General features: G+C 56.3%; 12 protein-coding genes across 12 annotated transcripts; all 12 read right to left on the bottom strand.

Moving 5' to 3' along the window:
• Nucleotides 1-312: 312 nt before the first annotated feature.
• On the bottom strand, nucleotides 313-1,022 carry ABB37_07630 (hypothetical protein; the record flags this gene model as incomplete). Its single annotated transcript, XM_015806343.1, has 1 exon — nucleotides 313-1,022. Exon 1 carries the CDS (start codon nucleotides 793-795, stop codon nucleotides 313-315), a length of 483 nt encoding a protein of 160 aa, XP_015655265.1. The 5' UTR covers nucleotides 796-1,022.
• Nucleotides 1,023-1,993: 971 nt separating this feature from the next.
• Nucleotides 1,994-3,783, bottom strand: ABB37_07629 (putative glucose transporter/membrane transporter D2; the record flags this gene model as incomplete). The annotated part of the gene is made up of 1 exon (XM_015806342.1): nucleotides 1,994-3,783. The coding sequence occupies exon 1, from the start codon at nucleotides 3,698-3,700 to the stop codon at nucleotides 1,994-1,996; it is 1,707 nt and encodes a 568-aa protein (XP_015655264.1). The 5' UTR covers nucleotides 3,701-3,783.
• Nucleotides 3,784-4,613: 830 nt separating this feature from the next.
• Nucleotides 4,614-5,323, bottom strand: ABB37_07628 (hypothetical protein; the record flags this gene model as incomplete). Its single annotated transcript, XM_015806341.1, has 1 exon — nucleotides 4,614-5,323. The coding sequence occupies exon 1, from the start codon at nucleotides 5,094-5,096 to the stop codon at nucleotides 4,614-4,616; it is 483 nt and encodes a 160-aa protein (XP_015655263.1). The 5' UTR covers nucleotides 5,097-5,323.
• A 971-nt stretch (nucleotides 5,324-6,294) lies between these two features.
• ABB37_07627 (putative glucose transporter/membrane transporter D2) lies at nucleotides 6,295-8,084 on the bottom strand (the record flags this gene model as incomplete). The annotated part of the gene is made up of 1 exon (XM_015806340.1): nucleotides 6,295-8,084. Exon 1 carries the CDS (start codon nucleotides 7,999-8,001, stop codon nucleotides 6,295-6,297), a length of 1,707 nt encoding a protein of 568 aa, XP_015655262.1. The 5' UTR covers nucleotides 8,002-8,084.
• Nucleotides 8,085-8,914: 830 nt separating this feature from the next.
• Nucleotides 8,915-9,624, bottom strand: ABB37_07626 (hypothetical protein; the record flags this gene model as incomplete). Its single annotated transcript, XM_015806339.1, has 1 exon — nucleotides 8,915-9,624. The coding sequence occupies exon 1, from the start codon at nucleotides 9,395-9,397 to the stop codon at nucleotides 8,915-8,917; it is 483 nt and encodes a 160-aa protein (XP_015655261.1). The 5' UTR covers nucleotides 9,398-9,624.
• A 971-nt stretch (nucleotides 9,625-10,595) lies between these two features.
• Nucleotides 10,596-12,385, bottom strand: ABB37_07625 (putative glucose transporter/membrane transporter D2; the record flags this gene model as incomplete). The annotated part of the gene is made up of 1 exon (XM_015806338.1): nucleotides 10,596-12,385. Exon 1 carries the CDS (start codon nucleotides 12,300-12,302, stop codon nucleotides 10,596-10,598), a length of 1,707 nt encoding a protein of 568 aa, XP_015655260.1. The 5' UTR covers nucleotides 12,303-12,385.
• Nucleotides 12,386-13,215: 830 nt separating this feature from the next.
• Nucleotides 13,216-13,925, bottom strand: ABB37_07624 (hypothetical protein; the record flags this gene model as incomplete). The annotated part of the gene is made up of 1 exon (XM_015806337.1): nucleotides 13,216-13,925. The coding sequence occupies exon 1, from the start codon at nucleotides 13,696-13,698 to the stop codon at nucleotides 13,216-13,218; it is 483 nt and encodes a 160-aa protein (XP_015655259.1). The 5' UTR covers nucleotides 13,699-13,925.
• A 971-nt stretch (nucleotides 13,926-14,896) lies between these two features.
• ABB37_07623 (putative glucose transporter/membrane transporter D2) lies at nucleotides 14,897-16,686 on the bottom strand (the record flags this gene model as incomplete). The annotated part of the gene is made up of 1 exon (XM_015806336.1): nucleotides 14,897-16,686. The coding sequence occupies exon 1, from the start codon at nucleotides 16,601-16,603 to the stop codon at nucleotides 14,897-14,899; it is 1,707 nt and encodes a 568-aa protein (XP_015655258.1). The 5' UTR covers nucleotides 16,604-16,686.
• An 830-nt stretch (nucleotides 16,687-17,516) lies between these two features.
• ABB37_07622 (hypothetical protein) lies at nucleotides 17,517-18,226 on the bottom strand (the record flags this gene model as incomplete). Its single annotated transcript, XM_015806335.1, has 1 exon — nucleotides 17,517-18,226. The coding sequence occupies exon 1, from the start codon at nucleotides 17,997-17,999 to the stop codon at nucleotides 17,517-17,519; it is 483 nt and encodes a 160-aa protein (XP_015655257.1). The 5' UTR covers nucleotides 18,000-18,226.
• A 971-nt stretch (nucleotides 18,227-19,197) lies between these two features.
• ABB37_07621 (putative glucose transporter/membrane transporter D2) lies at nucleotides 19,198-20,987 on the bottom strand (the record flags this gene model as incomplete). Its single annotated transcript, XM_015806334.1, has 1 exon — nucleotides 19,198-20,987. Exon 1 carries the CDS (start codon nucleotides 20,902-20,904, stop codon nucleotides 19,198-19,200), a length of 1,707 nt encoding a protein of 568 aa, XP_015655256.1. The 5' UTR covers nucleotides 20,905-20,987.
• Nucleotides 20,988-21,817: 830 nt separating this feature from the next.
• ABB37_07620 (hypothetical protein) lies at nucleotides 21,818-22,527 on the bottom strand (the record flags this gene model as incomplete). Its single annotated transcript, XM_015806333.1, has 1 exon — nucleotides 21,818-22,527. Exon 1 carries the CDS (start codon nucleotides 22,298-22,300, stop codon nucleotides 21,818-21,820), a length of 483 nt encoding a protein of 160 aa, XP_015655255.1. The 5' UTR covers nucleotides 22,301-22,527.
• Nucleotides 22,528-23,497: 970 nt separating this feature from the next.
• On the bottom strand, nucleotides 23,498-25,210 carry ABB37_07619 (putative glucose transporter/membrane transporter D2; the record flags this gene model as incomplete). The annotated part of the gene is made up of 1 exon (XM_015806332.1): nucleotides 23,498-25,210. One exon carries the CDS (start codon nucleotides 25,208-25,210, stop codon nucleotides 23,498-23,500), a length of 1,713 nt encoding a protein of 570 aa, XP_015655254.1.
• Nucleotides 25,211-25,378: the final 168 nt, after the last annotated feature.

Raw genomic sequence — 25,378 nt, 5'->3', positions numbered from 1 at the left:
AAAGCGGTGCACACCAATTCCCCATGCCGGGAAACGGTGGAGTGGCGCGCAGTCGCACCGCACTCGGCAGTGTGAGGACTCGAGGGCACCGCAACGGCGAGCAGCACAACAGCGCCGCGGCAACTGCAGCACACACACGAATACAACTATCACCTTTGCACATTGTTCACCACGCCTCTGCTCAGCAGCGTTCAGCAGCGCGGAGGCAGCGACAGCGCCACGCATCCGGCACGTGACAGCCACGCGCAGGCGCAGCGCCACAGCGCACCGCACACATCCACAGTCACCGGAGCCATCAGCTGGTAGTGCATGTTATCTTCGCGTCCGCACAGCGGGCAGCAGCGCAGTGCAGCTCCGCATAGGAGTGAGTATTGATTTGTCTGCATCAGCGTCCCCGCACAGCGCATACCACAGGTCCAACGAGCAACGGCAGCAGCCACGCAGGAGGCACATCAGAGATTGTTCACCCAAGAAATACAGCAGTTCAATTGGCGCGCACAGCCGGGGCTCCGCGACCTGCGTGTTTCGCAGACTCTGTACATCATCACACACGCACTCCGCACACAGCACACAGAACACAACACACACAGGCAGCTCGCCACGGCGTCTCGCACCACCGATTGGACACAGCGCCACCGCAGTCACGGCGTCATCCTGCCCGGAAGGTGCAGCGCACACACCACGCGCGCAACCAGCAACCAGCAACCAGCAACCAGCAACCGGCAAGCGCCACGCGCAGAACGTCATCCAAGGTATTCGGTGTAGTGTAGTATTGATTGCATCACGTATAATCATCAACGGTCGTTAGGTGGTAGACGCAACGTAATCATTCAGTTCCACGGCACGCACAACGCCACGCGGCACGCATGTCAGCTGGTGTTCTTAGAAGTTGTCGGGTCGTTCACCGGAGGGGTCTCCTCAGGAAATGTGCAAACAAATAACTGCTTCGGTCATCAGCGCGGCCACCGCACAATCGCACACACACTCACACTCACACACCGCACCAGCGGGGTGCGGGCACTGCAGCAGAGAAAGGGAGAGAAGGAAGAGGGGTGGCAGAAAGAAGAGAGTATCGCGCCTCGAGTGAGTGCACACCAGCGTCGTGCACGCCGCAGCAGCGCAGCTGAGGCACATACAGCCAGCCATAAAGCACACAGGGCTCCGCGTCTCAGCGCGAGTGTCCCGGGAGGGGAAGAAAACGCCGAGCACAACGTGCCCCAGTCAGGCGTGGCGCGTGCTCCGGCGCTGGCGCAGCCACAGCGGGTCCGCAGCACCGGACTAGCGCTGCACTACGACTTTTCAGGGTTTGCTTCGACAGGCGGGTCCATGGCGCATTTGTCAGGGAAGGCGGGTTGAGGCCGCGACAATAAATAACACATTTTTGACGAAACAATGGCGACTCACGTAGGGAAATCATCGAGATCTTCGCTGCAGCTCCGTGCAACGCAGGCGTTGAATGAGTCGGGCTCTTGCGAGAGAGAAACCTTAATATCTGTCAATAGTAAAAGGAAAACGACCACTCATAAAAATAACGATGGGAGTCACTTTATAGCGCTCTCCTTCACACACTACGCGCAGACACGTCTACTCGCCCAGGCAACACATCAAGGGCGTCGATGTCTGCGTCGAAGTGAACAGAGAAATAACCCAAACACAGAAGAAGAAAGACAACAAGAAACAAAACAATTAAAAAACGTTTTGAATGGAGACATATTTCGGCTCCTGTACGTTTGCAACGAAAACAAACGTGCGAGAAGTACGCGCTTCGTTGACCGAGAAAGAGAAGAAAATATGATGGAGTTACTGTGCTGTGCAACATGCGCAATGCCGCGTTGCAACAACCTCGTCTCTGGCGCGTCTGCTGCCCCGCTACTCGCCCATGCGACGCGCAGAAGAACCACACGTGCGATTCACAGAGCACACCTGAGGCGGCTTAGAAGAAAAGAAAAGATATACTATAAGAGCAGCATCGGTGCTCCAGTTTTAACAATCCTTACTCCTCGGAGGGAACGGAATCAACCGGATCCTCCCACGGGTGCAGAAAGAAGTACTCGATCACCACCGTCACAATGCCGATGCAGCCGAAGAATATGAACGCCACAGCCTGGCCCTTGTCCTGGTTGCCAGACGGGCCGCCGGAGATGCCCTCCGTCGCGATCGGGTAGCAGATGTTGATCACAAGATTCAAACTGAACATTACGCCCATCGTGAACGACGAACCGATCGGGCGGAACGACTCTGGGAACACGTCCACTGTCAGCACGAAGAAGCACGGAGCAATGCCACAATCGTACGCAAGGATAAAGAGCGCAATGCCGATGATCCCAATCACCTCCTTCGCAAGCGTCGACTTCGTCACGCCGGGGTACACAGGGATGCCGCTCAGGAACAGGCAGCACAGCGAGCCCATAGCTGCACAGGACAGGAACAGCGTCCGCATCGTGAACTTCTTCGACAGCGGGATCGCGCCGAAAGCAGTCACGCAGTTCCACACCATCACGATGATGTTGCCCACGAGAGGATCCAGGCCAAGGTTCGACATGATCATTGGTGCAAAGTTCATGTTCGCTCCGATGCCGGTCAGATGAAGCGTACATCCCATCGCCACGCCAATCAGCAGCGGACCCACCATCTTCGAAATGGGGTACTTCTTCGCCGCCGGTTTAGCAGCGGTCGCATCATCTTCCGGGGCGGTGTACTTCGCATTCGACACCGAGTACCCGTCCTTCGTCACCAGCGGCATGAACAGCGTCAGGATGCACATCAACGTAGAAAGCGCCGTGAGTCCCTGCAAGCGGCCCATCACCTTCGCGTCACGCTCCGCGTCGTACGCGATCGTGTTGCCAAGACAGATGCCAAGGACAGCAGCAATCAACGAACCGACCGTAGTAGACACCTGGAAGAGGGTGCCCAGCGTCTTCTGATAGCGGCGCACAGCGAACTTGTCGGTATAATGCGGCCCCGTGACAGTGGTCCATCCCATCGGGAATCCAAAAATGATGCGGGAAACAAACATCAGCCAGTATTGAGAGATGCCGGTCGCCACGTGCGTCAGGATAGAGCCGACCGAAGCGATGACACCGATCAGCAGGAAGCTCTTGCGGTAGTCCAGCCATTTCGTCAGGTACCCTCCGAGCAGTGCTCCACAAATACCACCCATCATCATAGAACCCGCAAATAGGCCGCTCTGGATCGACGTGTAGCCCACCTTGTTCCCGCACGTGCTCGCGGAGTAGCTCCACACGCAGTCGTGGTCCGCACCGCAGCTGCCCTCGTCATCGTAGCTCAGGAAGCACGTCGTGCGCGGCGCCTCCCACCCGCACACCATCCCCAGCGTCGACGTCGCGTTCACCGTCGTGGCGTCCATCCACTTGCACTTCGCACCGGACAGCGTCTCGCACGAGGTCTGCGCGCCGTACAGCTGGCAGTTCGTCGCGTAGGAATATATCCTCGTGTACGGTCCGACGTACCCGATGTTGTATCCGAACAGCGTTGCAGTCAGAAGACTCGGAAGCACAACAAGGAAATTCTGCCAGCAGAAAAAACTCGTTGGCTCCTTCGCGGTCTCCGTTACATTCGCGCTGTCGCCAATCTCATCGATCGGACCCATCTCACCAGCAGGAAACGCTATGAACGGCTCTCCGGCCGGCACCTGCTTGGCTTCCAACGCAACATCGCCGCTCATCGATTCCCTGCTCATCCTTGCGATGAATCAGTATGGGGGTAGGTGTTGAGGTGATTTAGAGTGTGAGCAGTAAGAGAAAGGGCAGAAAGGGAGTTACTGTGCGAAGAGCAGAGCAAAGAGGGGCAAAACGAATAGGACACAAACATCACAGGAATAATTGTCAGTGTTTGTAGGTTGAGACGGAGAAGGGGGAAAGGTAAAGGTTAGTAGAAATAAACGAAACAGAGGAAGGGTGTTTTGCTTCACCCCTCCATTAACTTCCCAATCCGGTACAGGGATAAACCACGACCCTCACGACCACTCGAGGGCATTTATATAGCATTCAACTTTCTCAGGAAGGCAAGACATCAGATCAATTTATCTCTGAGAAACGTTTTCACGTGGAACGGGAGCAAAGACGAACGCGGTGGCGGACTTCTGCAACCTCAGTCCGCCCTCAAAGCGGATCGGCGTGGGCCTGGGTGGGCGGGAAACGAACAGAAAAGAGAACAAGGCGGAAGTTGAAGACTGTCCGTGAAAAGGGAGAACGAAGTACAAACAAATCTCTGAGGTTGATATTCACACGAGTTCCATTCAAAACATAATCGCATTCAGTCCTTCCTTTCGCTAGCTCCCAAAAGCGGTGCACACCAATTCCCCATGCCGGGAAACGGTGGAGTGGCGCGCAGTCGCACCGCACTCGGCAGTGTGAGGACTCGAGGGCACCGCAACGGCGAGCAGCACAACAGCGCCGCGGCAACTGCAGCACACACACGAATACAACTATCACCTTTGCACATTGTTCACCACGCCTCTGCTCAGCAGCGTTCAGCAGCGCGGAGGCAGCGACAGCGCCACGCATCCGGCACGTGACAGCCACGCGCAGGCGCAGCGCCACAGCGCACCGCACACATCCACAGTCACCGGAGCCATCAGCTGGTAGTGCATGTTATCTTCGCGTCCGCACAGCGGGCAGCAGCGCAGTGCAGCTCCGCATAGGAGTGAGTATTGATTTGTCTGCATCAGCGTCCCCGCACAGCGCATACCACAGGTCCAACGAGCAACGGCAGCAGCCACGCAGGAGGCACATCAGAGATTGTTCACCCAAGAAATACAGCAGTTCAATTGGCGCGCACAGCCGGGGCTCCGCGACCTGCGTGTTTCGCAGACTCTGTACATCATCACACACGCACTCCGCACACAGCACACAGAACACAACACACACAGGCAGCTCGCCACGGCGTCTCGCACCACCGATTGGACACAGCGCCACCGCAGTCACGGCGTCATCCTGCCCGGAAGGTGCAGCGCACACACCACGCGCGCAACCAGCAACCAGCAACCAGCAACCAGCAACCGGCAAGCGCCACGCGCAGAACGTCATCCAAGGTATTCGGTGTAGTGTAGTATTGATTGCATCACGTATAATCATCAACGGTCGTTAGGTGGTAGACGCAACGTAATCATTCAGTTCCACGGCACGCACAACGCCACGCGGCACGCATGTCAGCTGGTGTTCTTAGAAGTTGTCGGGTCGTTCACCGGAGGGGTCTCCTCAGGAAATGTGCAAACAAATAACTGCTTCGGTCATCAGCGCGGCCACCGCACAATCGCACACACACTCACACTCACACACCGCACCAGCGGGGTGCGGGCACTGCAGCAGAGAAAGGGAGAGAAGGAAGAGGGGTGGCAGAAAGAAGAGAGTATCGCGCCTCGAGTGAGTGCACACCAGCGTCGTGCACGCCGCAGCAGCGCAGCTGAGGCACATACAGCCAGCCATAAAGCACACAGGGCTCCGCGTCTCAGCGCGAGTGTCCCGGGAGGGGAAGAAAACGCCGAGCACAACGTGCCCCAGTCAGGCGTGGCGCGTGCTCCGGCGCTGGCGCAGCCACAGCGGGTCCGCAGCACCGGACTAGCGCTGCACTACGACTTTTCAGGGTTTGCTTCGACAGGCGGGTCCATGGCGCATTTGTCAGGGAAGGCGGGTTGAGGCCGCGACAATAAATAACACATTTTTGACGAAACAATGGCGACTCACGTAGGGAAATCATCGAGATCTTCGCTGCAGCTCCGTGCAACGCAGGCGTTGAATGAGTCGGGCTCTTGCGAGAGAGAAACCTTAATATCTGTCAATAGTAAAAGGAAAACGACCACTCATAAAAATAACGATGGGAGTCACTTTATAGCGCTCTCCTTCACACACTACGCGCAGACACGTCTACTCGCCCAGGCAACACATCAAGGGCGTCGATGTCTGCGTCGAAGTGAACAGAGAAATAACCCAAACACAGAAGAAGAAAGACAACAAGAAACAAAACAATTAAAAAACGTTTTGAATGGAGACATATTTCGGCTCCTGTACGTTTGCAACGAAAACAAACGTGCGAGAAGTACGCGCTTCGTTGACCGAGAAAGAGAAGAAAATATGATGGAGTTACTGTGCTGTGCAACATGCGCAATGCCGCGTTGCAACAACCTCGTCTCTGGCGCGTCTGCTGCCCCGCTACTCGCCCATGCGACGCGCAGAAGAACCACACGTGCGATTCACAGAGCACACCTGAGGCGGCTTAGAAGAAAAGAAAAGATATACTATAAGAGCAGCATCGGTGCTCCAGTTTTAACAATCCTTACTCCTCGGAGGGAACGGAATCAACCGGATCCTCCCACGGGTGCAGAAAGAAGTACTCGATCACCACCGTCACAATGCCGATGCAGCCGAAGAATATGAACGCCACAGCCTGGCCCTTGTCCTGGTTGCCAGACGGGCCGCCGGAGATGCCCTCCGTCGCGATCGGGTAGCAGATGTTGATCACAAGATTCAAACTGAACATTACGCCCATCGTGAACGACGAACCGATCGGGCGGAACGACTCTGGGAACACGTCCACTGTCAGCACGAAGAAGCACGGAGCAATGCCACAATCGTACGCAAGGATAAAGAGCGCAATGCCGATGATCCCAATCACCTCCTTCGCAAGCGTCGACTTCGTCACGCCGGGGTACACAGGGATGCCGCTCAGGAACAGGCAGCACAGCGAGCCCATAGCTGCACAGGACAGGAACAGCGTCCGCATCGTGAACTTCTTCGACAGCGGGATCGCGCCGAAAGCAGTCACGCAGTTCCACACCATCACGATGATGTTGCCCACGAGAGGATCCAGGCCAAGGTTCGACATGATCATTGGTGCAAAGTTCATGTTCGCTCCGATGCCGGTCAGATGAAGCGTACATCCCATCGCCACGCCAATCAGCAGCGGACCCACCATCTTCGAAATGGGGTACTTCTTCGCCGCCGGTTTAGCAGCGGTCGCATCATCTTCCGGGGCGGTGTACTTCGCATTCGACACCGAGTACCCGTCCTTCGTCACCAGCGGCATGAACAGCGTCAGGATGCACATCAACGTAGAAAGCGCCGTGAGTCCCTGCAAGCGGCCCATCACCTTCGCGTCACGCTCCGCGTCGTACGCGATCGTGTTGCCAAGACAGATGCCAAGGACAGCAGCAATCAACGAACCGACCGTAGTAGACACCTGGAAGAGGGTGCCCAGCGTCTTCTGATAGCGGCGCACAGCGAACTTGTCGGTATAATGCGGCCCCGTGACAGTGGTCCATCCCATCGGGAATCCAAAAATGATGCGGGAAACAAACATCAGCCAGTATTGAGAGATGCCGGTCGCCACGTGCGTCAGGATAGAGCCGACCGAAGCGATGACACCGATCAGCAGGAAGCTCTTGCGGTAGTCCAGCCATTTCGTCAGGTACCCTCCGAGCAGTGCTCCACAAATACCACCCATCATCATAGAACCCGCAAATAGGCCGCTCTGGATCGACGTGTAGCCCACCTTGTTCCCGCACGTGCTCGCGGAGTAGCTCCACACGCAGTCGTGGTCCGCACCGCAGCTGCCCTCGTCATCGTAGCTCAGGAAGCACGTCGTGCGCGGCGCCTCCCACCCGCACACCATCCCCAGCGTCGACGTCGCGTTCACCGTCGTGGCGTCCATCCACTTGCACTTCGCACCGGACAGCGTCTCGCACGAGGTCTGCGCGCCGTACAGCTGGCAGTTCGTCGCGTAGGAATATATCCTCGTGTACGGTCCGACGTACCCGATGTTGTATCCGAACAGCGTTGCAGTCAGAAGACTCGGAAGCACAACAAGGAAATTCTGCCAGCAGAAAAAACTCGTTGGCTCCTTCGCGGTCTCCGTTACATTCGCGCTGTCGCCAATCTCATCGATCGGACCCATCTCACCAGCAGGAAACGCTATGAACGGCTCTCCGGCCGGCACCTGCTTGGCTTCCAACGCAACATCGCCGCTCATCGATTCCCTGCTCATCCTTGCGATGAATCAGTATGGGGGTAGGTGTTGAGGTGATTTAGAGTGTGAGCAGTAAGAGAAAGGGCAGAAAGGGAGTTACTGTGCGAAGAGCAGAGCAAAGAGGGGCAAAACGAATAGGACACAAACATCACAGGAATAATTGTCAGTGTTTGTAGGTTGAGACGGAGAAGGGGGAAAGGTAAAGGTTAGTAGAAATAAACGAAACAGAGGAAGGGTGTTTTGCTTCACCCCTCCATTAACTTCCCAATCCGGTACAGGGATAAACCACGACCCTCACGACCACTCGAGGGCATTTATATAGCATTCAACTTTCTCAGGAAGGCAAGACATCAGATCAATTTATCTCTGAGAAACGTTTTCACGTGGAACGGGAGCAAAGACGAACGCGGTGGCGGACTTCTGCAACCTCAGTCCGCCCTCAAAGCGGATCGGCGTGGGCCTGGGTGGGCGGGAAACGAACAGAAAAGAGAACAAGGCGGAAGTTGAAGACTGTCCGTGAAAAGGGAGAACGAAGTACAAACAAATCTCTGAGGTTGATATTCACACGAGTTCCATTCAAAACATAATCGCATTCAGTCCTTCCTTTCGCTAGCTCCCAAAAGCGGTGCACACCAATTCCCCATGCCGGGAAACGGTGGAGTGGCGCGCAGTCGCACCGCACTCGGCAGTGTGAGGACTCGAGGGCACCGCAACGGCGAGCAGCACAACAGCGCCGCGGCAACTGCAGCACACACACGAATACAACTATCACCTTTGCACATTGTTCACCACGCCTCTGCTCAGCAGCGTTCAGCAGCGCGGAGGCAGCGACAGCGCCACGCATCCGGCACGTGACAGCCACGCGCAGGCGCAGCGCCACAGCGCACCGCACACATCCACAGTCACCGGAGCCATCAGCTGGTAGTGCATGTTATCTTCGCGTCCGCACAGCGGGCAGCAGCGCAGTGCAGCTCCGCATAGGAGTGAGTATTGATTTGTCTGCATCAGCGTCCCCGCACAGCGCATACCACAGGTCCAACGAGCAACGGCAGCAGCCACGCAGGAGGCACATCAGAGATTGTTCACCCAAGAAATACAGCAGTTCAATTGGCGCGCACAGCCGGGGCTCCGCGACCTGCGTGTTTCGCAGACTCTGTACATCATCACACACGCACTCCGCACACAGCACACAGAACACAACACACACAGGCAGCTCGCCACGGCGTCTCGCACCACCGATTGGACACAGCGCCACCGCAGTCACGGCGTCATCCTGCCCGGAAGGTGCAGCGCACACACCACGCGCGCAACCAGCAACCAGCAACCAGCAACCAGCAACCGGCAAGCGCCACGCGCAGAACGTCATCCAAGGTATTCGGTGTAGTGTAGTATTGATTGCATCACGTATAATCATCAACGGTCGTTAGGTGGTAGACGCAACGTAATCATTCAGTTCCACGGCACGCACAACGCCACGCGGCACGCATGTCAGCTGGTGTTCTTAGAAGTTGTCGGGTCGTTCACCGGAGGGGTCTCCTCAGGAAATGTGCAAACAAATAACTGCTTCGGTCATCAGCGCGGCCACCGCACAATCGCACACACACTCACACTCACACACCGCACCAGCGGGGTGCGGGCACTGCAGCAGAGAAAGGGAGAGAAGGAAGAGGGGTGGCAGAAAGAAGAGAGTATCGCGCCTCGAGTGAGTGCACACCAGCGTCGTGCACGCCGCAGCAGCGCAGCTGAGGCACATACAGCCAGCCATAAAGCACACAGGGCTCCGCGTCTCAGCGCGAGTGTCCCGGGAGGGGAAGAAAACGCCGAGCACAACGTGCCCCAGTCAGGCGTGGCGCGTGCTCCGGCGCTGGCGCAGCCACAGCGGGTCCGCAGCACCGGACTAGCGCTGCACTACGACTTTTCAGGGTTTGCTTCGACAGGCGGGTCCATGGCGCATTTGTCAGGGAAGGCGGGTTGAGGCCGCGACAATAAATAACACATTTTTGACGAAACAATGGCGACTCACGTAGGGAAATCATCGAGATCTTCGCTGCAGCTCCGTGCAACGCAGGCGTTGAATGAGTCGGGCTCTTGCGAGAGAGAAACCTTAATATCTGTCAATAGTAAAAGGAAAACGACCACTCATAAAAATAACGATGGGAGTCACTTTATAGCGCTCTCCTTCACACACTACGCGCAGACACGTCTACTCGCCCAGGCAACACATCAAGGGCGTCGATGTCTGCGTCGAAGTGAACAGAGAAATAACCCAAACACAGAAGAAGAAAGACAACAAGAAACAAAACAATTAAAAAACGTTTTGAATGGAGACATATTTCGGCTCCTGTACGTTTGCAACGAAAACAAACGTGCGAGAAGTACGCGCTTCGTTGACCGAGAAAGAGAAGAAAATATGATGGAGTTACTGTGCTGTGCAACATGCGCAATGCCGCGTTGCAACAACCTCGTCTCTGGCGCGTCTGCTGCCCCGCTACTCGCCCATGCGACGCGCAGAAGAACCACACGTGCGATTCACAGAGCACACCTGAGGCGGCTTAGAAGAAAAGAAAAGATATACTATAAGAGCAGCATCGGTGCTCCAGTTTTAACAATCCTTACTCCTCGGAGGGAACGGAATCAACCGGATCCTCCCACGGGTGCAGAAAGAAGTACTCGATCACCACCGTCACAATGCCGATGCAGCCGAAGAATATGAACGCCACAGCCTGGCCCTTGTCCTGGTTGCCAGACGGGCCGCCGGAGATGCCCTCCGTCGCGATCGGGTAGCAGATGTTGATCACAAGATTCAAACTGAACATTACGCCCATCGTGAACGACGAACCGATCGGGCGGAACGACTCTGGGAACACGTCCACTGTCAGCACGAAGAAGCACGGAGCAATGCCACAATCGTACGCAAGGATAAAGAGCGCAATGCCGATGATCCCAATCACCTCCTTCGCAAGCGTCGACTTCGTCACGCCGGGGTACACAGGGATGCCGCTCAGGAACAGGCAGCACAGCGAGCCCATAGCTGCACAGGACAGGAACAGCGTCCGCATCGTGAACTTCTTCGACAGCGGGATCGCGCCGAAAGCAGTCACGCAGTTCCACACCATCACGATGATGTTGCCCACGAGAGGATCCAGGCCAAGGTTCGACATGATCATTGGTGCAAAGTTCATGTTCGCTCCGATGCCGGTCAGATGAAGCGTACATCCCATCGCCACGCCAATCAGCAGCGGACCCACCATCTTCGAAATGGGGTACTTCTTCGCCGCCGGTTTAGCAGCGGTCGCATCATCTTCCGGGGCGGTGTACTTCGCATTCGACACCGAGTACCCGTCCTTCGTCACCAGCGGCATGAACAGCGTCAGGATGCACATCAACGTAGAAAGCGCCGTGAGTCCCTGCAAGCGGCCCATCACCTTCGCGTCACGCTCCGCGTCGTACGCGATCGTGTTGCCAAGACAGATGCCAAGGACAGCAGCAATCAACGAACCGACCGTAGTAGACACCTGGAAGAGGGTGCCCAGCGTCTTCTGATAGCGGCGCACAGCGAACTTGTCGGTATAATGCGGCCCCGTGACAGTGGTCCATCCCATCGGGAATCCAAAAATGATGCGGGAAACAAACATCAGCCAGTATTGAGAGATGCCGGTCGCCACGTGCGTCAGGATAGAGCCGACCGAAGCGATGACACCGATCAGCAGGAAGCTCTTGCGGTAGTCCAGCCATTTCGTCAGGTACCCTCCGAGCAGTGCTCCACAAATACCACCCATCATCATAGAACCCGCAAATAGGCCGCTCTGGATCGACGTGTAGCCCACCTTGTTCCCGCACGTGCTCGCGGAGTAGCTCCACACGCAGTCGTGGTCCGCACCGCAGCTGCCCTCGTCATCGTAGCTCAGGAAGCACGTCGTGCGCGGCGCCTCCCACCCGCACACCATCCCCAGCGTCGACGTCGCGTTCACCGTCGTGGCGTCCATCCACTTGCACTTCGCACCGGACAGCGTCTCGCACGAGGTCTGCGCGCCGTACAGCTGGCAGTTCGTCGCGTAGGAATATATCCTCGTGTACGGTCCGACGTACCCGATGTTGTATCCGAACAGCGTTGCAGTCAGAAGACTCGGAAGCACAACAAGGAAATTCTGCCAGCAGAAAAAACTCGTTGGCTCCTTCGCGGTCTCCGTTACATTCGCGCTGTCGCCAATCTCATCGATCGGACCCATCTCACCAGCAGGAAACGCTATGAACGGCTCTCCGGCCGGCACCTGCTTGGCTTCCAACGCAACATCGCCGCTCATCGATTCCCTGCTCATCCTTGCGATGAATCAGTATGGGGGTAGGTGTTGAGGTGATTTAGAGTGTGAGCAGTAAGAGAAAGGGCAGAAAGGGAGTTACTGTGCGAAGAGCAGAGCAAAGAGGGGCAAAACGAATAGGACACAAACATCACAGGAATAATTGTCAGTGTTTGTAGGTTGAGACGGAGAAGGGGGAAAGGTAAAGGTTAGTAGAAATAAACGAAACAGAGGAAGGGTGTTTTGCTTCACCCCTCCATTAACTTCCCAATCCGGTACAGGGATAAACCACGACCCTCACGACCACTCGAGGGCATTTATATAGCATTCAACTTTCTCAGGAAGGCAAGACATCAGATCAATTTATCTCTGAGAAACGTTTTCACGTGGAACGGGAGCAAAGACGAACGCGGTGGCGGACTTCTGCAACCTCAGTCCGCCCTCAAAGCGGATCGGCGTGGGCCTGGGTGGGCGGGAAACGAACAGAAAAGAGAACAAGGCGGAAGTTGAAGACTGTCCGTGAAAAGGGAGAACGAAGTACAAACAAATCTCTGAGGTTGATATTCACACGAGTTCCATTCAAAACATAATCGCATTCAGTCCTTCCTTTCGCTAGCTCCCAAAAGCGGTGCACACCAATTCCCCATGCCGGGAAACGGTGGAGTGGCGCGCAGTCGCACCGCACTCGGCAGTGTGAGGACTCGAGGGCACCGCAACGGCGAGCAGCACAACAGCGCCGCGGCAACTGCAGCACACACACGAATACAACTATCACCTTTGCACATTGTTCACCACGCCTCTGCTCAGCAGCGTTCAGCAGCGCGGAGGCAGCGACAGCGCCACGCATCCGGCACGTGACAGCCACGCGCAGGCGCAGCGCCACAGCGCACCGCACACATCCACAGTCACCGGAGCCATCAGCTGGTAGTGCATGTTATCTTCGCGTCCGCACAGCGGGCAGCAGCGCAGTGCAGCTCCGCATAGGAGTGAGTATTGATTTGTCTGCATCAGCGTCCCCGCACAGCGCATACCACAGGTCCAACGAGCAACGGCAGCAGCCACGCAGGAGGCACATCAGAGATTGTTCACCCAAGAAATACAGCAGTTCAATTGGCGCGCACAGCCGGGGCTCCGCGACCTGCGTGTTTCGCAGACTCTGTACATCATCACACACGCACTCCGCACACAGCACACAGAACACAACACACACAGGCAGCTCGCCACGGCGTCTCGCACCACCGATTGGACACAGCGCCACCGCAGTCACGGCGTCATCCTGCCCGGAAGGTGCAGCGCACACACCACGCGCGCAACCAGCAACCAGCAACCAGCAACCAGCAACCGGCAAGCGCCACGCGCAGAACGTCATCCAAGGTATTCGGTGTAGTGTAGTATTGATTGCATCACGTATAATCATCAACGGTCGTTAGGTGGTAGACGCAACGTAATCATTCAGTTCCACGGCACGCACAACGCCACGCGGCACGCATGTCAGCTGGTGTTCTTAGAAGTTGTCGGGTCGTTCACCGGAGGGGTCTCCTCAGGAAATGTGCAAACAAATAACTGCTTCGGTCATCAGCGCGGCCACCGCACAATCGCACACACACTCACACTCACACACCGCACCAGCGGGGTGCGGGCACTGCAGCAGAGAAAGGGAGAGAAGGAAGAGGGGTGGCAGAAAGAAGAGAGTATCGCGCCTCGAGTGAGTGCACACCAGCGTCGTGCACGCCGCAGCAGCGCAGCTGAGGCACATACAGCCAGCCATAAAGCACACAGGGCTCCGCGTCTCAGCGCGAGTGTCCCGGGAGGGGAAGAAAACGCCGAGCACAACGTGCCCCAGTCAGGCGTGGCGCGTGCTCCGGCGCTGGCGCAGCCACAGCGGGTCCGCAGCACCGGACTAGCGCTGCACTACGACTTTTCAGGGTTTGCTTCGACAGGCGGGTCCATGGCGCATTTGTCAGGGAAGGCGGGTTGAGGCCGCGACAATAAATAACACATTTTTGACGAAACAATGGCGACTCACGTAGGGAAATCATCGAGATCTTCGCTGCAGCTCCGTGCAACGCAGGCGTTGAATGAGTCGGGCTCTTGCGAGAGAGAAACCTTAATATCTGTCAATAGTAAAAGGAAAACGACCACTCATAAAAATAACGATGGGAGTCACTTTATAGCGCTCTCCTTCACACACTACGCGCAGACACGTCTACTCGCCCAGGCAACACATCAAGGGCGTCGATGTCTGCGTCGAAGTGAACAGAGAAATAACCCAAACACAGAAGAAGAAAGACAACAAGAAACAAAACAATTAAAAAACGTTTTGAATGGAGACATATTTCGGCTCCTGTACGTTTGCAACGAAAACAAACGTGCGAGAAGTACGCGCTTCGTTGACCGAGAAAGAGAAGAAAATATGATGGAGTTACTGTGCTGTGCAACATGCGCAATGCCGCGTTGCAACAACCTCGTCTCTGGCGCGTCTGCTGCCCCGCTACTCGCCCATGCGACGCGCAGAAGAACCACACGTGCGATTCACAGAGCACACCTGAGGCGGCTTAGAAGAAAAGAAAAGATATACTATAAGAGCAGCATCGGTGCTCCAGTTTTAACAATCCTTACTCCTCGGAGGGAACGGAATCAACCGGATCCTCCCACGGGTGCAGAAAGAAGTACTCGATCACCACCGTCACAATGCCGATGCAGCCGAAGAATATGAACGCCACAGCCTGGCCCTTGTCCTGGTTGCCAGACGGGCCGCCGGAGATGCCCTCCGTCGCGATCGGGTAGCAGATGTTGATCACAAGATTCAAACTGAACATTACGCCCATCGTGAACGACGAACCGATCGGGCGGAACGACTCTGGGAACACGTCCACTGTCAGCACGAAGAAGCACGGAGCAATGCCACAATCGTACGCAAGGATAAAGAGCGCAATGCCGATGATCCCAATCACCTCCTTCGCAAGCGTCGACTTCGTCACGCCGGGGTACACAGGGATGCCGCTCAGGAACAGGCAGCACAGCGAGCCCATAGCTGCACAGGACAGGAACAGCGTCCGCATCGTGAACTTCTTCGACAGCGGGATCGCGCCGAAAGCAGTCACGCAGTTCCACACCATCACGATGATGTTGCCCACGAGAGGATCCAGGCCAAGGTTCGACATGATCATTGGTGCAAAGTTCATGTTCGCTCCGATGCCGGTCAGATGAAGCGTACATCCCATCGCCACGCCAATCAGCAGCGGACCCACCATCTTCGAAATGGGGTACTTCTTCGCCGCCGGTTTAGCAGCGGTCGCATCATCTTCCGGGGCGGTGTACTTCGCATTCGACACCGAGTACCCGTCCTTCGTCACCAGCGGCATGAACAGCGTCAGGATGCACATCAACGTAGAAAGCGCCGTGAGTCCCTGCAAGCGGCCCATCACCTTCGCGTCACGCTCCGCGTCGTACGCGATCGTGTTGCCAAGACAGATGCCAAGGACAGCAGCAATCAACGAACCGACCGTAGTAGACACCTGGAAGAGGGTGCCCAGCGTCTTCTGATAGCGGCGCACAGCGAACTTGTCGGTATAATGCGGCCCCGTGACAGTGGTCCATCCCATCGGGAATCCAAAAATGATGCGGGAAACAAACATCAGCCAGTATTGAGAGATGCCGGTCGCCACGTGCGTCAGGATAGAGCCGACCGAAGCGATGACACCGATCAGCAGGAAGCTCTTGCGGTAGTCCAGCCATTTCGTCAGGTACCCTCCGAGCAGTGCTCCACAAATACCACCCATCATCATAGAACCCGCAAATAGGCCGCTCTGGATCGACGTGTAGCCCACCTTGTTCCCGCACGTGCTCGCGGAGTAGCTCCACACGCAGTCGTGGTCCGCACCGCAGCTGCCCTCGTCATCGTAGCTCAGGAAGCACGTCGTGCGCGGCGCCTCCCACCCGCACACCATCCCCAGCGTCGACGTCGCGTTCACCGTCGTGGCGTCCATCCACTTGCACTTCGCACCGGACAGCGTCTCGCACGAGGTCTGCGCGCCGTACAGCTGGCAGTTCGTCGCGTAGGAATATATCCTCGTGTACGGTCCGACGTACCCGATGTTGTATCCGAACAGCGTTGCAGTCAGAAGACTCGGAAGCACAACAAGGAAATTCTGCCAGCAGAAAAAACTCGTTGGCTCCTTCGCGGTCTCCGTTACATTCGCGCTGTCGCCAATCTCATCGATCGGACCCATCTCACCAGCAGGAAACGCTATGAACGGCTCTCCGGCCGGCACCTGCTTGGCTTCCAACGCAACATCGCCGCTCATCGATTCCCTGCTCATCCTTGCGATGAATCAGTATGGGGGTAGGTGTTGAGGTGATTTAGAGTGTGAGCAGTAAGAGAAAGGGCAGAAAGGGAGTTACTGTGCGAAGAGCAGAGCAAAGAGGGGCAAAACGAATAGGACACAAACATCACAGGAATAATTGTCAGTGTTTGTAGGTTGAGACGGAGAAGGGGGAAAGGTAAAGGTTAGTAGAAATAAACGAAACAGAGGAAGGGTGTTTTGCTTCACCCCTCCATTAACTTCCCAATCCGGTACAGGGATAAACCACGACCCTCACGACCACTCGAGGGCATTTATATAGCATTCAACTTTCTCAGGAAGGCAAGACATCAGATCAATTTATCTCTGAGAAACGTTTTCACGTGGAACGGGAGCAAAGACGAACGCGGTGGCGGACTTCTGCAACCTCAGTCCGCCCTCAAAGCGGATCGGCGTGGGCCTGGGTGGGCGGGAAACGAACAGAAAAGAGAACAAGGCGGAAGTTGAAGACTGTCCGTGAAAAGGGAGAACGAAGTACAAACAAATCTCTGAGGTTGATATTCACACGAGTTCCATTCAAAACATAATCGCATTCAGTCCTTCCTTTCGCTAGCTCCCAAAAGCGGTGCACACCAATTCCCCATGCCGGGAAACGGTGGAGTGGCGCGCAGTCGCACCGCACTCGGCAGTGTGAGGACTCGAGGGCACCGCAACGGCGAGCAGCACAACAGCGCCGCGGCAACTGCAGCACACACACGAATACAACTATCACCTTTGCACATTGTTCACCACGCCTCTGCTCAGCAGCGTTCAGCAGCGCGGAGGCAGCGACAGCGCCACGCATCCGGCACGTGACAGCCACGCGCAGGCGCAGCGCCACAGCGCACCGCACACATCCACAGTCACCGGAGCCATCAGCTGGTAGTGCATGTTATCTTCGCGTCCGCACAGCGGGCAGCAGCGCAGTGCAGCTCCGCATAGGAGTGAGTATTGATTTGTCTGCATCAGCGTCCCCGCACAGCGCATACCACAGGTCCAACGAGCAACGGCAGCAGCCACGCAGGAGGCACATCAGAGATTGTTCACCCAAGAAATACAGCAGTTCAATTGGCGCGCACAGCCGGGGCTCCGCGACCTGCGTGTTTCGCAGACTCTGTACATCATCACACACGCACTCCGCACACAGCACACAGAACACAACACACACAGGCAGCTCGCCACGGCGTCTCGCACCACCGATTGGACACAGCGCCACCGCAGTCACGGCGTCATCCTGCCCGGAAGGTGCAGCGCACACACCACGCGCGCAACCAGCAACCAGCAACCAGCAACCAGCAACCGGCAAGCGCCACGCGCAGAACGTCATCCAAGGTATTCGGTGTAGTGTAGTATTGATTGCATCACGTATAATCATCAACGGTCGTTAGGTGGTAGACGCAACGTAATCATTCAGTTCCACGGCACGCACAACGCCACGCGGCACGCATGTCAGCTGGTGTTCTTAGAAGTTGTCGGGTCGTTCACCGGAGGGGTCTCCTCAGGAAATGTGCAAACAAATAACTGCTTCGGTCATCAGCGCGGCCACCGCACAATCGCACACACACTCACACTCACACACCGCACCAGCGGGGTGCGGGCACTGCAGCAGAGAAAGGGAGAGAAGGAAGAGGGGTGGCAGAAAGAAGAGAGTATCGCGCCTCGAGTGAGTGCACACCAGCGTCGTGCACGCCGCAGCAGCGCAGCTGAGGCACATACAGCCAGCCATAAAGCACACAGGGCTCCGCGTCTCAGCGCGAGTGTCCCGGGAGGGGAAGAAAACGCCGAGCACAACGTGCCCCAGTCAGGCGTGGCGCGTGCTCCGGCGCTGGCGCAGCCACAGCGGGTCCGCAGCACCGGACTAGCGCTGCACTACGACTTTTCAGGGTTTGCTTCGACAGGCGGGTCCATGGCGCATTTGTCAGGGAAGGCGGGTTGAGGCCGCGACAATAAATAACACATTTTTGACGAAACAATGGCGACTCACGTAGGGAAATCATCGAGATCTTCGCTGCAGCTCCGTGCAACGCAGGCGTTGAATGAGTCGGGCTCTTGCGAGAGAGAAACCTTAATATCTGTCAATAGTAAAAGGAAAACGACCACTCATAAAAATAACGATGGGAGTCACTTTATAGCGCTCTCCTTCACACACTACGCGCAGACACGTCTACTCGCCCAGGCAACACATCAAGGGCGTCGATGTCTGCGTCGAAGTGAACAGAGAAATAACCCAAACACAGAAGAAGAAAGACAACAAGAAACAAAACAATTAAAAAACGTTTTGAATGGAGACATATTTCGGCTCCTGTACGTTTGCAACGAAAACAAACGTGCGAGAAGTACGCGCTTCGTTGACCGAGAAAGAGAAGAAAATATGATGGAGTTACTGTGCTGTGCAACATGCGCAATGCCGCGTTGCAACAACCTCGTCTCTGGCGCGTCTGCTGCCCCGCTACTCGCCCATGCGACGCGCAGAAGAACCACACGTGCGATTCACAGAGCACACCTGAGGCGGCTTAGAAGAAAAGAAAAGATATACTATAAGAGCAGCATCGGTGCTCCAGTTTTAACAATCCTTACTCCTCGGAGGGAACGGAATCAACCGGATCCTCCCACGGGTGCAGAAAGAAGTACTCGATCACCACCGTCACAATGCCGATGCAGCCGAAGAATATGAACGCCACAGCCTGGCCCTTGTCCTGGTTGCCAGACGGGCCGCCGGAGATGCCCTCCGTCGCGATCGGGTAGCAGATGTTGATCACAAGATTCAAACTGAACATTACGCCCATCGTGAACGACGAACCGATCGGGCGGAACGACTCTGGGAACACGTCCACTGTCAGCACGAAGAAGCACGGAGCAATGCCACAATCGTACGCAAGGATAAAGAGCGCAATGCCGATGATCCCAATCACCTCCTTCGCAAGCGTCGACTTCGTCACGCCGGGGTACACAGGGATGCCGCTCAGGAACAGGCAGCACAGCGAGCCCATAGCTGCACAGGACAGGAACAGCGTCCGCATCGTGAACTTCTTCGACAGCGGGATCGCGCCGAAAGCAGTCACGCAGTTCCACACCATCACGATGATGTTGCCCACGAGAGGATCCAGGCCAAGGTTCGACATGATCATTGGTGCAAAGTTCATGTTCGCTCCGATGCCGGTCAGATGAAGCGTACATCCCATCGCCACGCCAATCAGCAGCGGACCCACCATCTTCGAAATGGGGTACTTCTTCGCCGCCGGTTTAGCAGCGGTCGCATCATCTTCCGGGGCGGTGTACTTCGCATTCGACACCGAGTACCCGTCCTTCGTCACCAGCGGCATGAACAGCGTCAGGATGCACATCAACGTAGAAAGCGCCGTGAGTCCCTGCAAGCGGCCCATCACCTTCGCGTCACGCTCCGCGTCGTACGCGATCGTGTTGCCAAGACAGATGCCAAGGACAGCAGCAATCAACGAACCGACCGTAGTAGACACCTGGAAGAGGGTGCCCAGCGTCTTCTGATAGCGGCGCACAGCGAACTTGTCGGTATAATGCGGCCCCGTGACAGTGGTCCATCCCATCGGGAATCCAAAAATGATGCGGGAAACAAACATCAGCCAGTATTGAGAGATGCCGGTCGCCACGTGCGTCAGGATAGAGCCGACCGAAGCGATGACACCGATCAGCAGGAAGCTCTTGCGGTAGTCCAGCCATTTCGTCAGGTACCCTCCGAGCAGTGCTCCACAAATACCACCCATCATCATAGAACCCGCAAATAGGCCGCTCTGGATCGACGTGTAGCCCACCTTGTTCCCGCACGTGCTCGCGGAGTAGCTCCACACGCAGTCGTGGTCCGCACCGCAGCTGCCCTCGTCATCGTAGCTCAGGAAGCACGTCGTGCGCGGCGCCTCCCACCCGCACACCATCCCCAGCGTCGACGTCGCGTTCACCGTCGTGGCGTCCATCCACTTGCACTTCGCACCGGACAGCGTCTCGCACGAGGTCTGCGCGCCGTACAGCTGGCAGTTCGTCGCGTAGGAATATATCCTCGTGTACGGTCCGACGTACCCGATGTTGTATCCGAACAGCGTTGCAGTCAGAAGACTCGGAAGCACAACAAGGAAATTCTGCCAGCAGAAAAAACTCGTTGGCTCCTTCGCGGTCTCCGTTACATTCGCGCTGTCGCCAATCTCATCGATCGGACCCATCTCACCAGCAGGAAACGCTATGAACGGCTCTCCGGCCGGCACCTGCTTGGCTTCCAACGCAACATCGCCGCTCATCGATTCCCTGCTCATCCTTGCGATGAATCAGTATGGGGGTAGGTGTTGAGGTGATTTAGAGTGTGAGCAGTAAGAGAAAGGGCAGAAAGGGAGTTACTGTGCGAAGAGCAGAGCAAAGAGGGGCAAAACGAATAGGACACAAACATCACAGGAATAATTGTCAGTGTTTGTAGGTTGAGACGGAGAAGGGGGAAAGGTAAAGGTTAGTAGAAATAAACGAAACAGAGGAAGGGTGTTTTGCTTCACCCCTCCATTAACTTCCCAATCCGGTACAGGGATAAACCACGACCCTCACGACCACTCGAGGGCATTTATATAGCATTCAACTTTCTCAGGAAGGCAAGACATCAGATCAATTTATCTCTGAGAAACGTTTTCACGTGGAACGGGAGCAAAGACGAACGCGGTGGCGGACTTCTGCAACCTCAGTCCGCCCTCAAAGCGGATCGGCGTGGGCCTGGGTGGGCGGGAAACGAACAGAAAAGAGAACAAGGCGGAAGTTGAAGACTGTCCGTGAAAAGGGAGAACGAAGTACAAACAAATCTCTGAGGTTGATATTCACACGAGTTCCATTCAAAACATAATCGCATTCAGTCCTTCCTTTCGCTAGCTCCCAAAAGCGGTGCACACCAATTCCCCATGCCGGGAAACGGTGGAGTGGCGCGCAGTCGCACCGCACTCGGCAGTGTGAGGACTCGAGGGCACCGCAACGGCGAGCAGCACAACAGCGCCGCGGCAACTGCAGCACACACACGAATACAACTATCACCTTTGCACATTGTTCACCACGCCTCTGCTCAGCAGCGTTCAGCAGCGCGGAGGCAGCGACAGCGCCACGCATCCGGCACGTGACAGCCACGCGCAGGCGCAGCGCCACAGCGCACCGCACACATCCACAGTCACCGGAGCCATCAGCTGGTAGTGCATGTTATCTTCGCGTCCGCACAGCGGGCAGCAGCGCAGTGCAGCTCCGCATAGGAGTGAGTATTGATTTGTCTGCATCAGCGTCCCCGCACAGCGCATACCACAGGTCCAACGAGCAACGGCAGCAGCCACGCAGGAGGCACATCAGAGATTGTTCACCCAAGAAATACAGCAGTTCAATTGGCGCGCACAGCCGGGGCTCCGCGACCTGCGTGTTTCGCAGACTCTGTACATCATCACACACGCACTCCGCACACAGCACACAGAACACAACACACACAGGCAGCTCGCCACGGCGTCTCGCACCACCGATTGGACACAGCGCCACCGCAGTCACGGCGTCATCCTGCCCGGAAGGTGCAGCGCACACACCACGCGCGCAACCAGCAACCAGCAACCAGCAACCAGCAACCGGCAAGCGCCACGCGCAGAACGTCATCCAAGGTATTCGGTGTAGTGTAGTATTGATTGCATCACGTATAATCATCAACGGTCGTTAGGTGGTAGACGCAACGTAATCATTCAGTTCCACGGCACGCACAACGCCACGCGGCACGCATGTCAGCTGGTGTTCTTAGAAGTTGTCGGGTCGTTCACCGGAGGGGTCTCCTCAGGAAATGTGCAAACAAATAACTGCTTCGGTCATCAGCGCGGCCACCGCACAATCGCACACACACTCACACTCACACACCGCACCAGCGGGGTGCGGGCACTGCAGCAGAGAAAGGGAGAGAAGGAAGAGGGGTGGCAGAAAGAAGAGAGTATCGCGCCTCGAGTGAGTGCACACCAGCGTCGTGCACGCCGCAGCAGCGCAGCTGAGGCACATACAGCCAGCCATAAAGCACACAGGGCTCCGCGTCTCAGCGCGAGTGTCCCGGGAGGGGAAGAAAACGCCGAGCACAACGTGCCCCAGTCAGGCGTGGCGCGTGCTCCGGCGCTGGCGCAGCCACAGCGGGTCCGCAGCACCGGACTAGCGCTGCACTACGACTTTTCAGGGTTTGCTTCGACAGGCGGGTCCATGGCGCATTTGTCAGGGAAGGCGGGTTGAGGCCGCGACAATAAATAACACATTTTTGACGAAACAATGGCGACTCACGTAGGGAAATCATCGAGATCTTCGCTGCAGCTCCGTGCAACGCAGGCGTTGAATGAGTCGGGCTCTTGCGAGAGAGAAACCTTAATATCTGTCAATAGTAAAAGGAAAACGACCACTCATAAAAATAACGATGGGAGTCACTTTATAGCGCTCTCCTTCACACACTACGCGCAGACACGTCTACTCGCCCAGGCAACACATCAAGGGCGTCGATGTCTGCGTCGAAGTGAACAGAGAAATAACCCAAACACAGAAGAAGAAAGACAACAAGAAACAAAACAATTAAAAACGTTTTGAATGGAGACATATTTCGGCTCCTGTACGTTTGCAACGAAAACAAACGTGCGAGAAGTACGCGCTTCGTTGACCGAGAAAGAGAAGAAAATATGATGGAGTTACTGTGCTGTGCAACATGCGCAATGCCGCGTTGCAACAACCTCGTCTCTGGCGCGTCTGCTGCCCCGCTACTCGCCCATGCGACGCGCAGAAGAACCACACGTGCGATTCATAGAGCACACCTGAGGCGGCTTAGAAGAAAAGAAAAGATATACTATTAGAGCAGCATCCGTGCTCCAGTTTTAACAATCCTTACTCCTCGGAGGGAACGGAATCAACCGGATCCTCCCACGGGTGCAGAAAGAAGTACTCGAACACCACCGTCACAATGCCGATGCAGCCAAAGAACATGAACGCCACAGCCTGGCCCTTGTCCTGGTTGCCAGACGGGCCGCCGGAGATGCCCTCCGTCGCGATCGGATAGCAGATGTTCAGCACAACGGTCACAGCGAACATGACACCCGTTGTGATAGACGAGCCGATCGGGCGGAACGACTCTGGGAACACGTCCAGGGCAAGCACATAGAAGCACGGACCGATGCCCATCTCGTACGACGCGATGAAGAGCGCAATGCCGATGATCGCAAGCACCTCCTTCGCAAGCTTCACCTTCGTCACGCCGGGGTACACAGGGATGCCGCTCAGGAACAGGCAGCACAGTGAACCCAACGCCGCAAAGAACAGGAACAATGTCCGCATCGAGAACTTCTTCGACAGCGGGATCACGCCGAAGGCAGTTACACAGTTCCACGCCATCACGATGATGTTGCCCACGAGCGCGTCCAGGCCAAGGTTCGACATGATCGTTGGTGCAAAGTTCATGTTCGCGGTGATGCCGGTCAGCTGCATCGTGCATCCCATCACCATGCCCACCACTACTGGCTTGACCATCATCGAGAACGGATACTTCTTCGTATTCATCCTTGCGCCAGACGATGCACCCTCCGCAGCGTCCTCGTATTTGTCCTCCGGCACCAGAGAGTAGCCGTCCTTCGTCAGCAAGGGGAGAAACATCACAAGAACCGACAGCAGAGTTGGAAAGGCAACGAAGCCCTGCAAGCGGCCCATCACCTTCGCGTCACGCTCCGCGTCGTACGCGATCGTGTTGCCAAGGCAGATACCGAGGATGGCGCCAATAAACGTACCAAACGCACCCGACACTTGAAACAGTGTGCCCAGCGTCTTCCGGAGCGATATCGGCGAAAACCTGTTAACGTAATGCGGCGCAGTGATGGACTGCCACCCTATCGAAAAGCCGACAATGATGCGGGAAACAAACAGCAGCCAGAACTGGAAGATGCCGGTCGCCACGTGCGCCAGGATAGAGCCGACCACAGCGATGACACCGATCAGCAGGAAGCTCTTGCGGTAGTCCAGCCATTTCGTCAGGTACCCGCCGAGCAAGGATCCGAAGAGGCCGCCAATGATGAGCGAACTCGCAAATAGGCCGCTCTGGATCGACGTGTAGCCCACCTTGTTCCCGCACGTGCTCGCGGAGTAGCTCCACACGCAGTCGTGGTCCGCACCGCAGCTGCCCTCGTCATCGTAGCTCAGGAAGCACGTCGTGCGCGGCGCCTCCCACCCGCACACCATCCCCAGCGTCGACGTCGCGTTCACCGTCGTGGCGTCCATCCACTTGCACTTCGCACCGGACAGCGTCTCGCACGAGGTCTGCGCGCCGTACAGCTGGCAGTTCGTCGCGTAGGAATACATCGTCGCGTACGGTCCGACGTACCCGATGTGGTATCCGTAGAGAGCAGGAATGAGAATGTTTGGTAGTGCAATCTTCAGAGTGGAGAGGCTGAAAAGGCGTGCGCCGTCGACAGGTTCTTCATGGGTGTCAGCCGTTAACCTTACCTCAAGAGGAGCCTCCTTCGACACGTATACCTCATTGGGCTCTCCGTGCGACGTGCCACTCTCCACCTCGAGTTTCTCTGGGGCGGCACCGTTCGTGTTCAGCGCCATCTGCTCCGTGTGATTCGAAACTGAGAGTTGTTTGGATTACGTACACCTCCGTATTAGTGCAGCGTGTTGCAGAAGACACACCGTTTTCCCGCTTAATGCGATTACTTCACGTGGCCGCACGCGCAGCACACGGGCGTGCGAGGAGGAACAGAGAGCGACGAAGACAGA

This window comes from Leptomonas pyrrhocoris (genome assembly GCF_001293395.1).
Source record: "Leptomonas pyrrhocoris isolate H10 chromosome Unknown, whole genome shotgun sequence".
Taxonomy (NCBI): domain Eukaryota; phylum Euglenozoa; class Kinetoplastea; order Trypanosomatida; family Trypanosomatidae; genus Leptomonas; species Leptomonas pyrrhocoris.
Note: the sequence above shows the minus strand (reverse complement) of the source record. Positions and strands in the feature narration are given on the sequence as shown.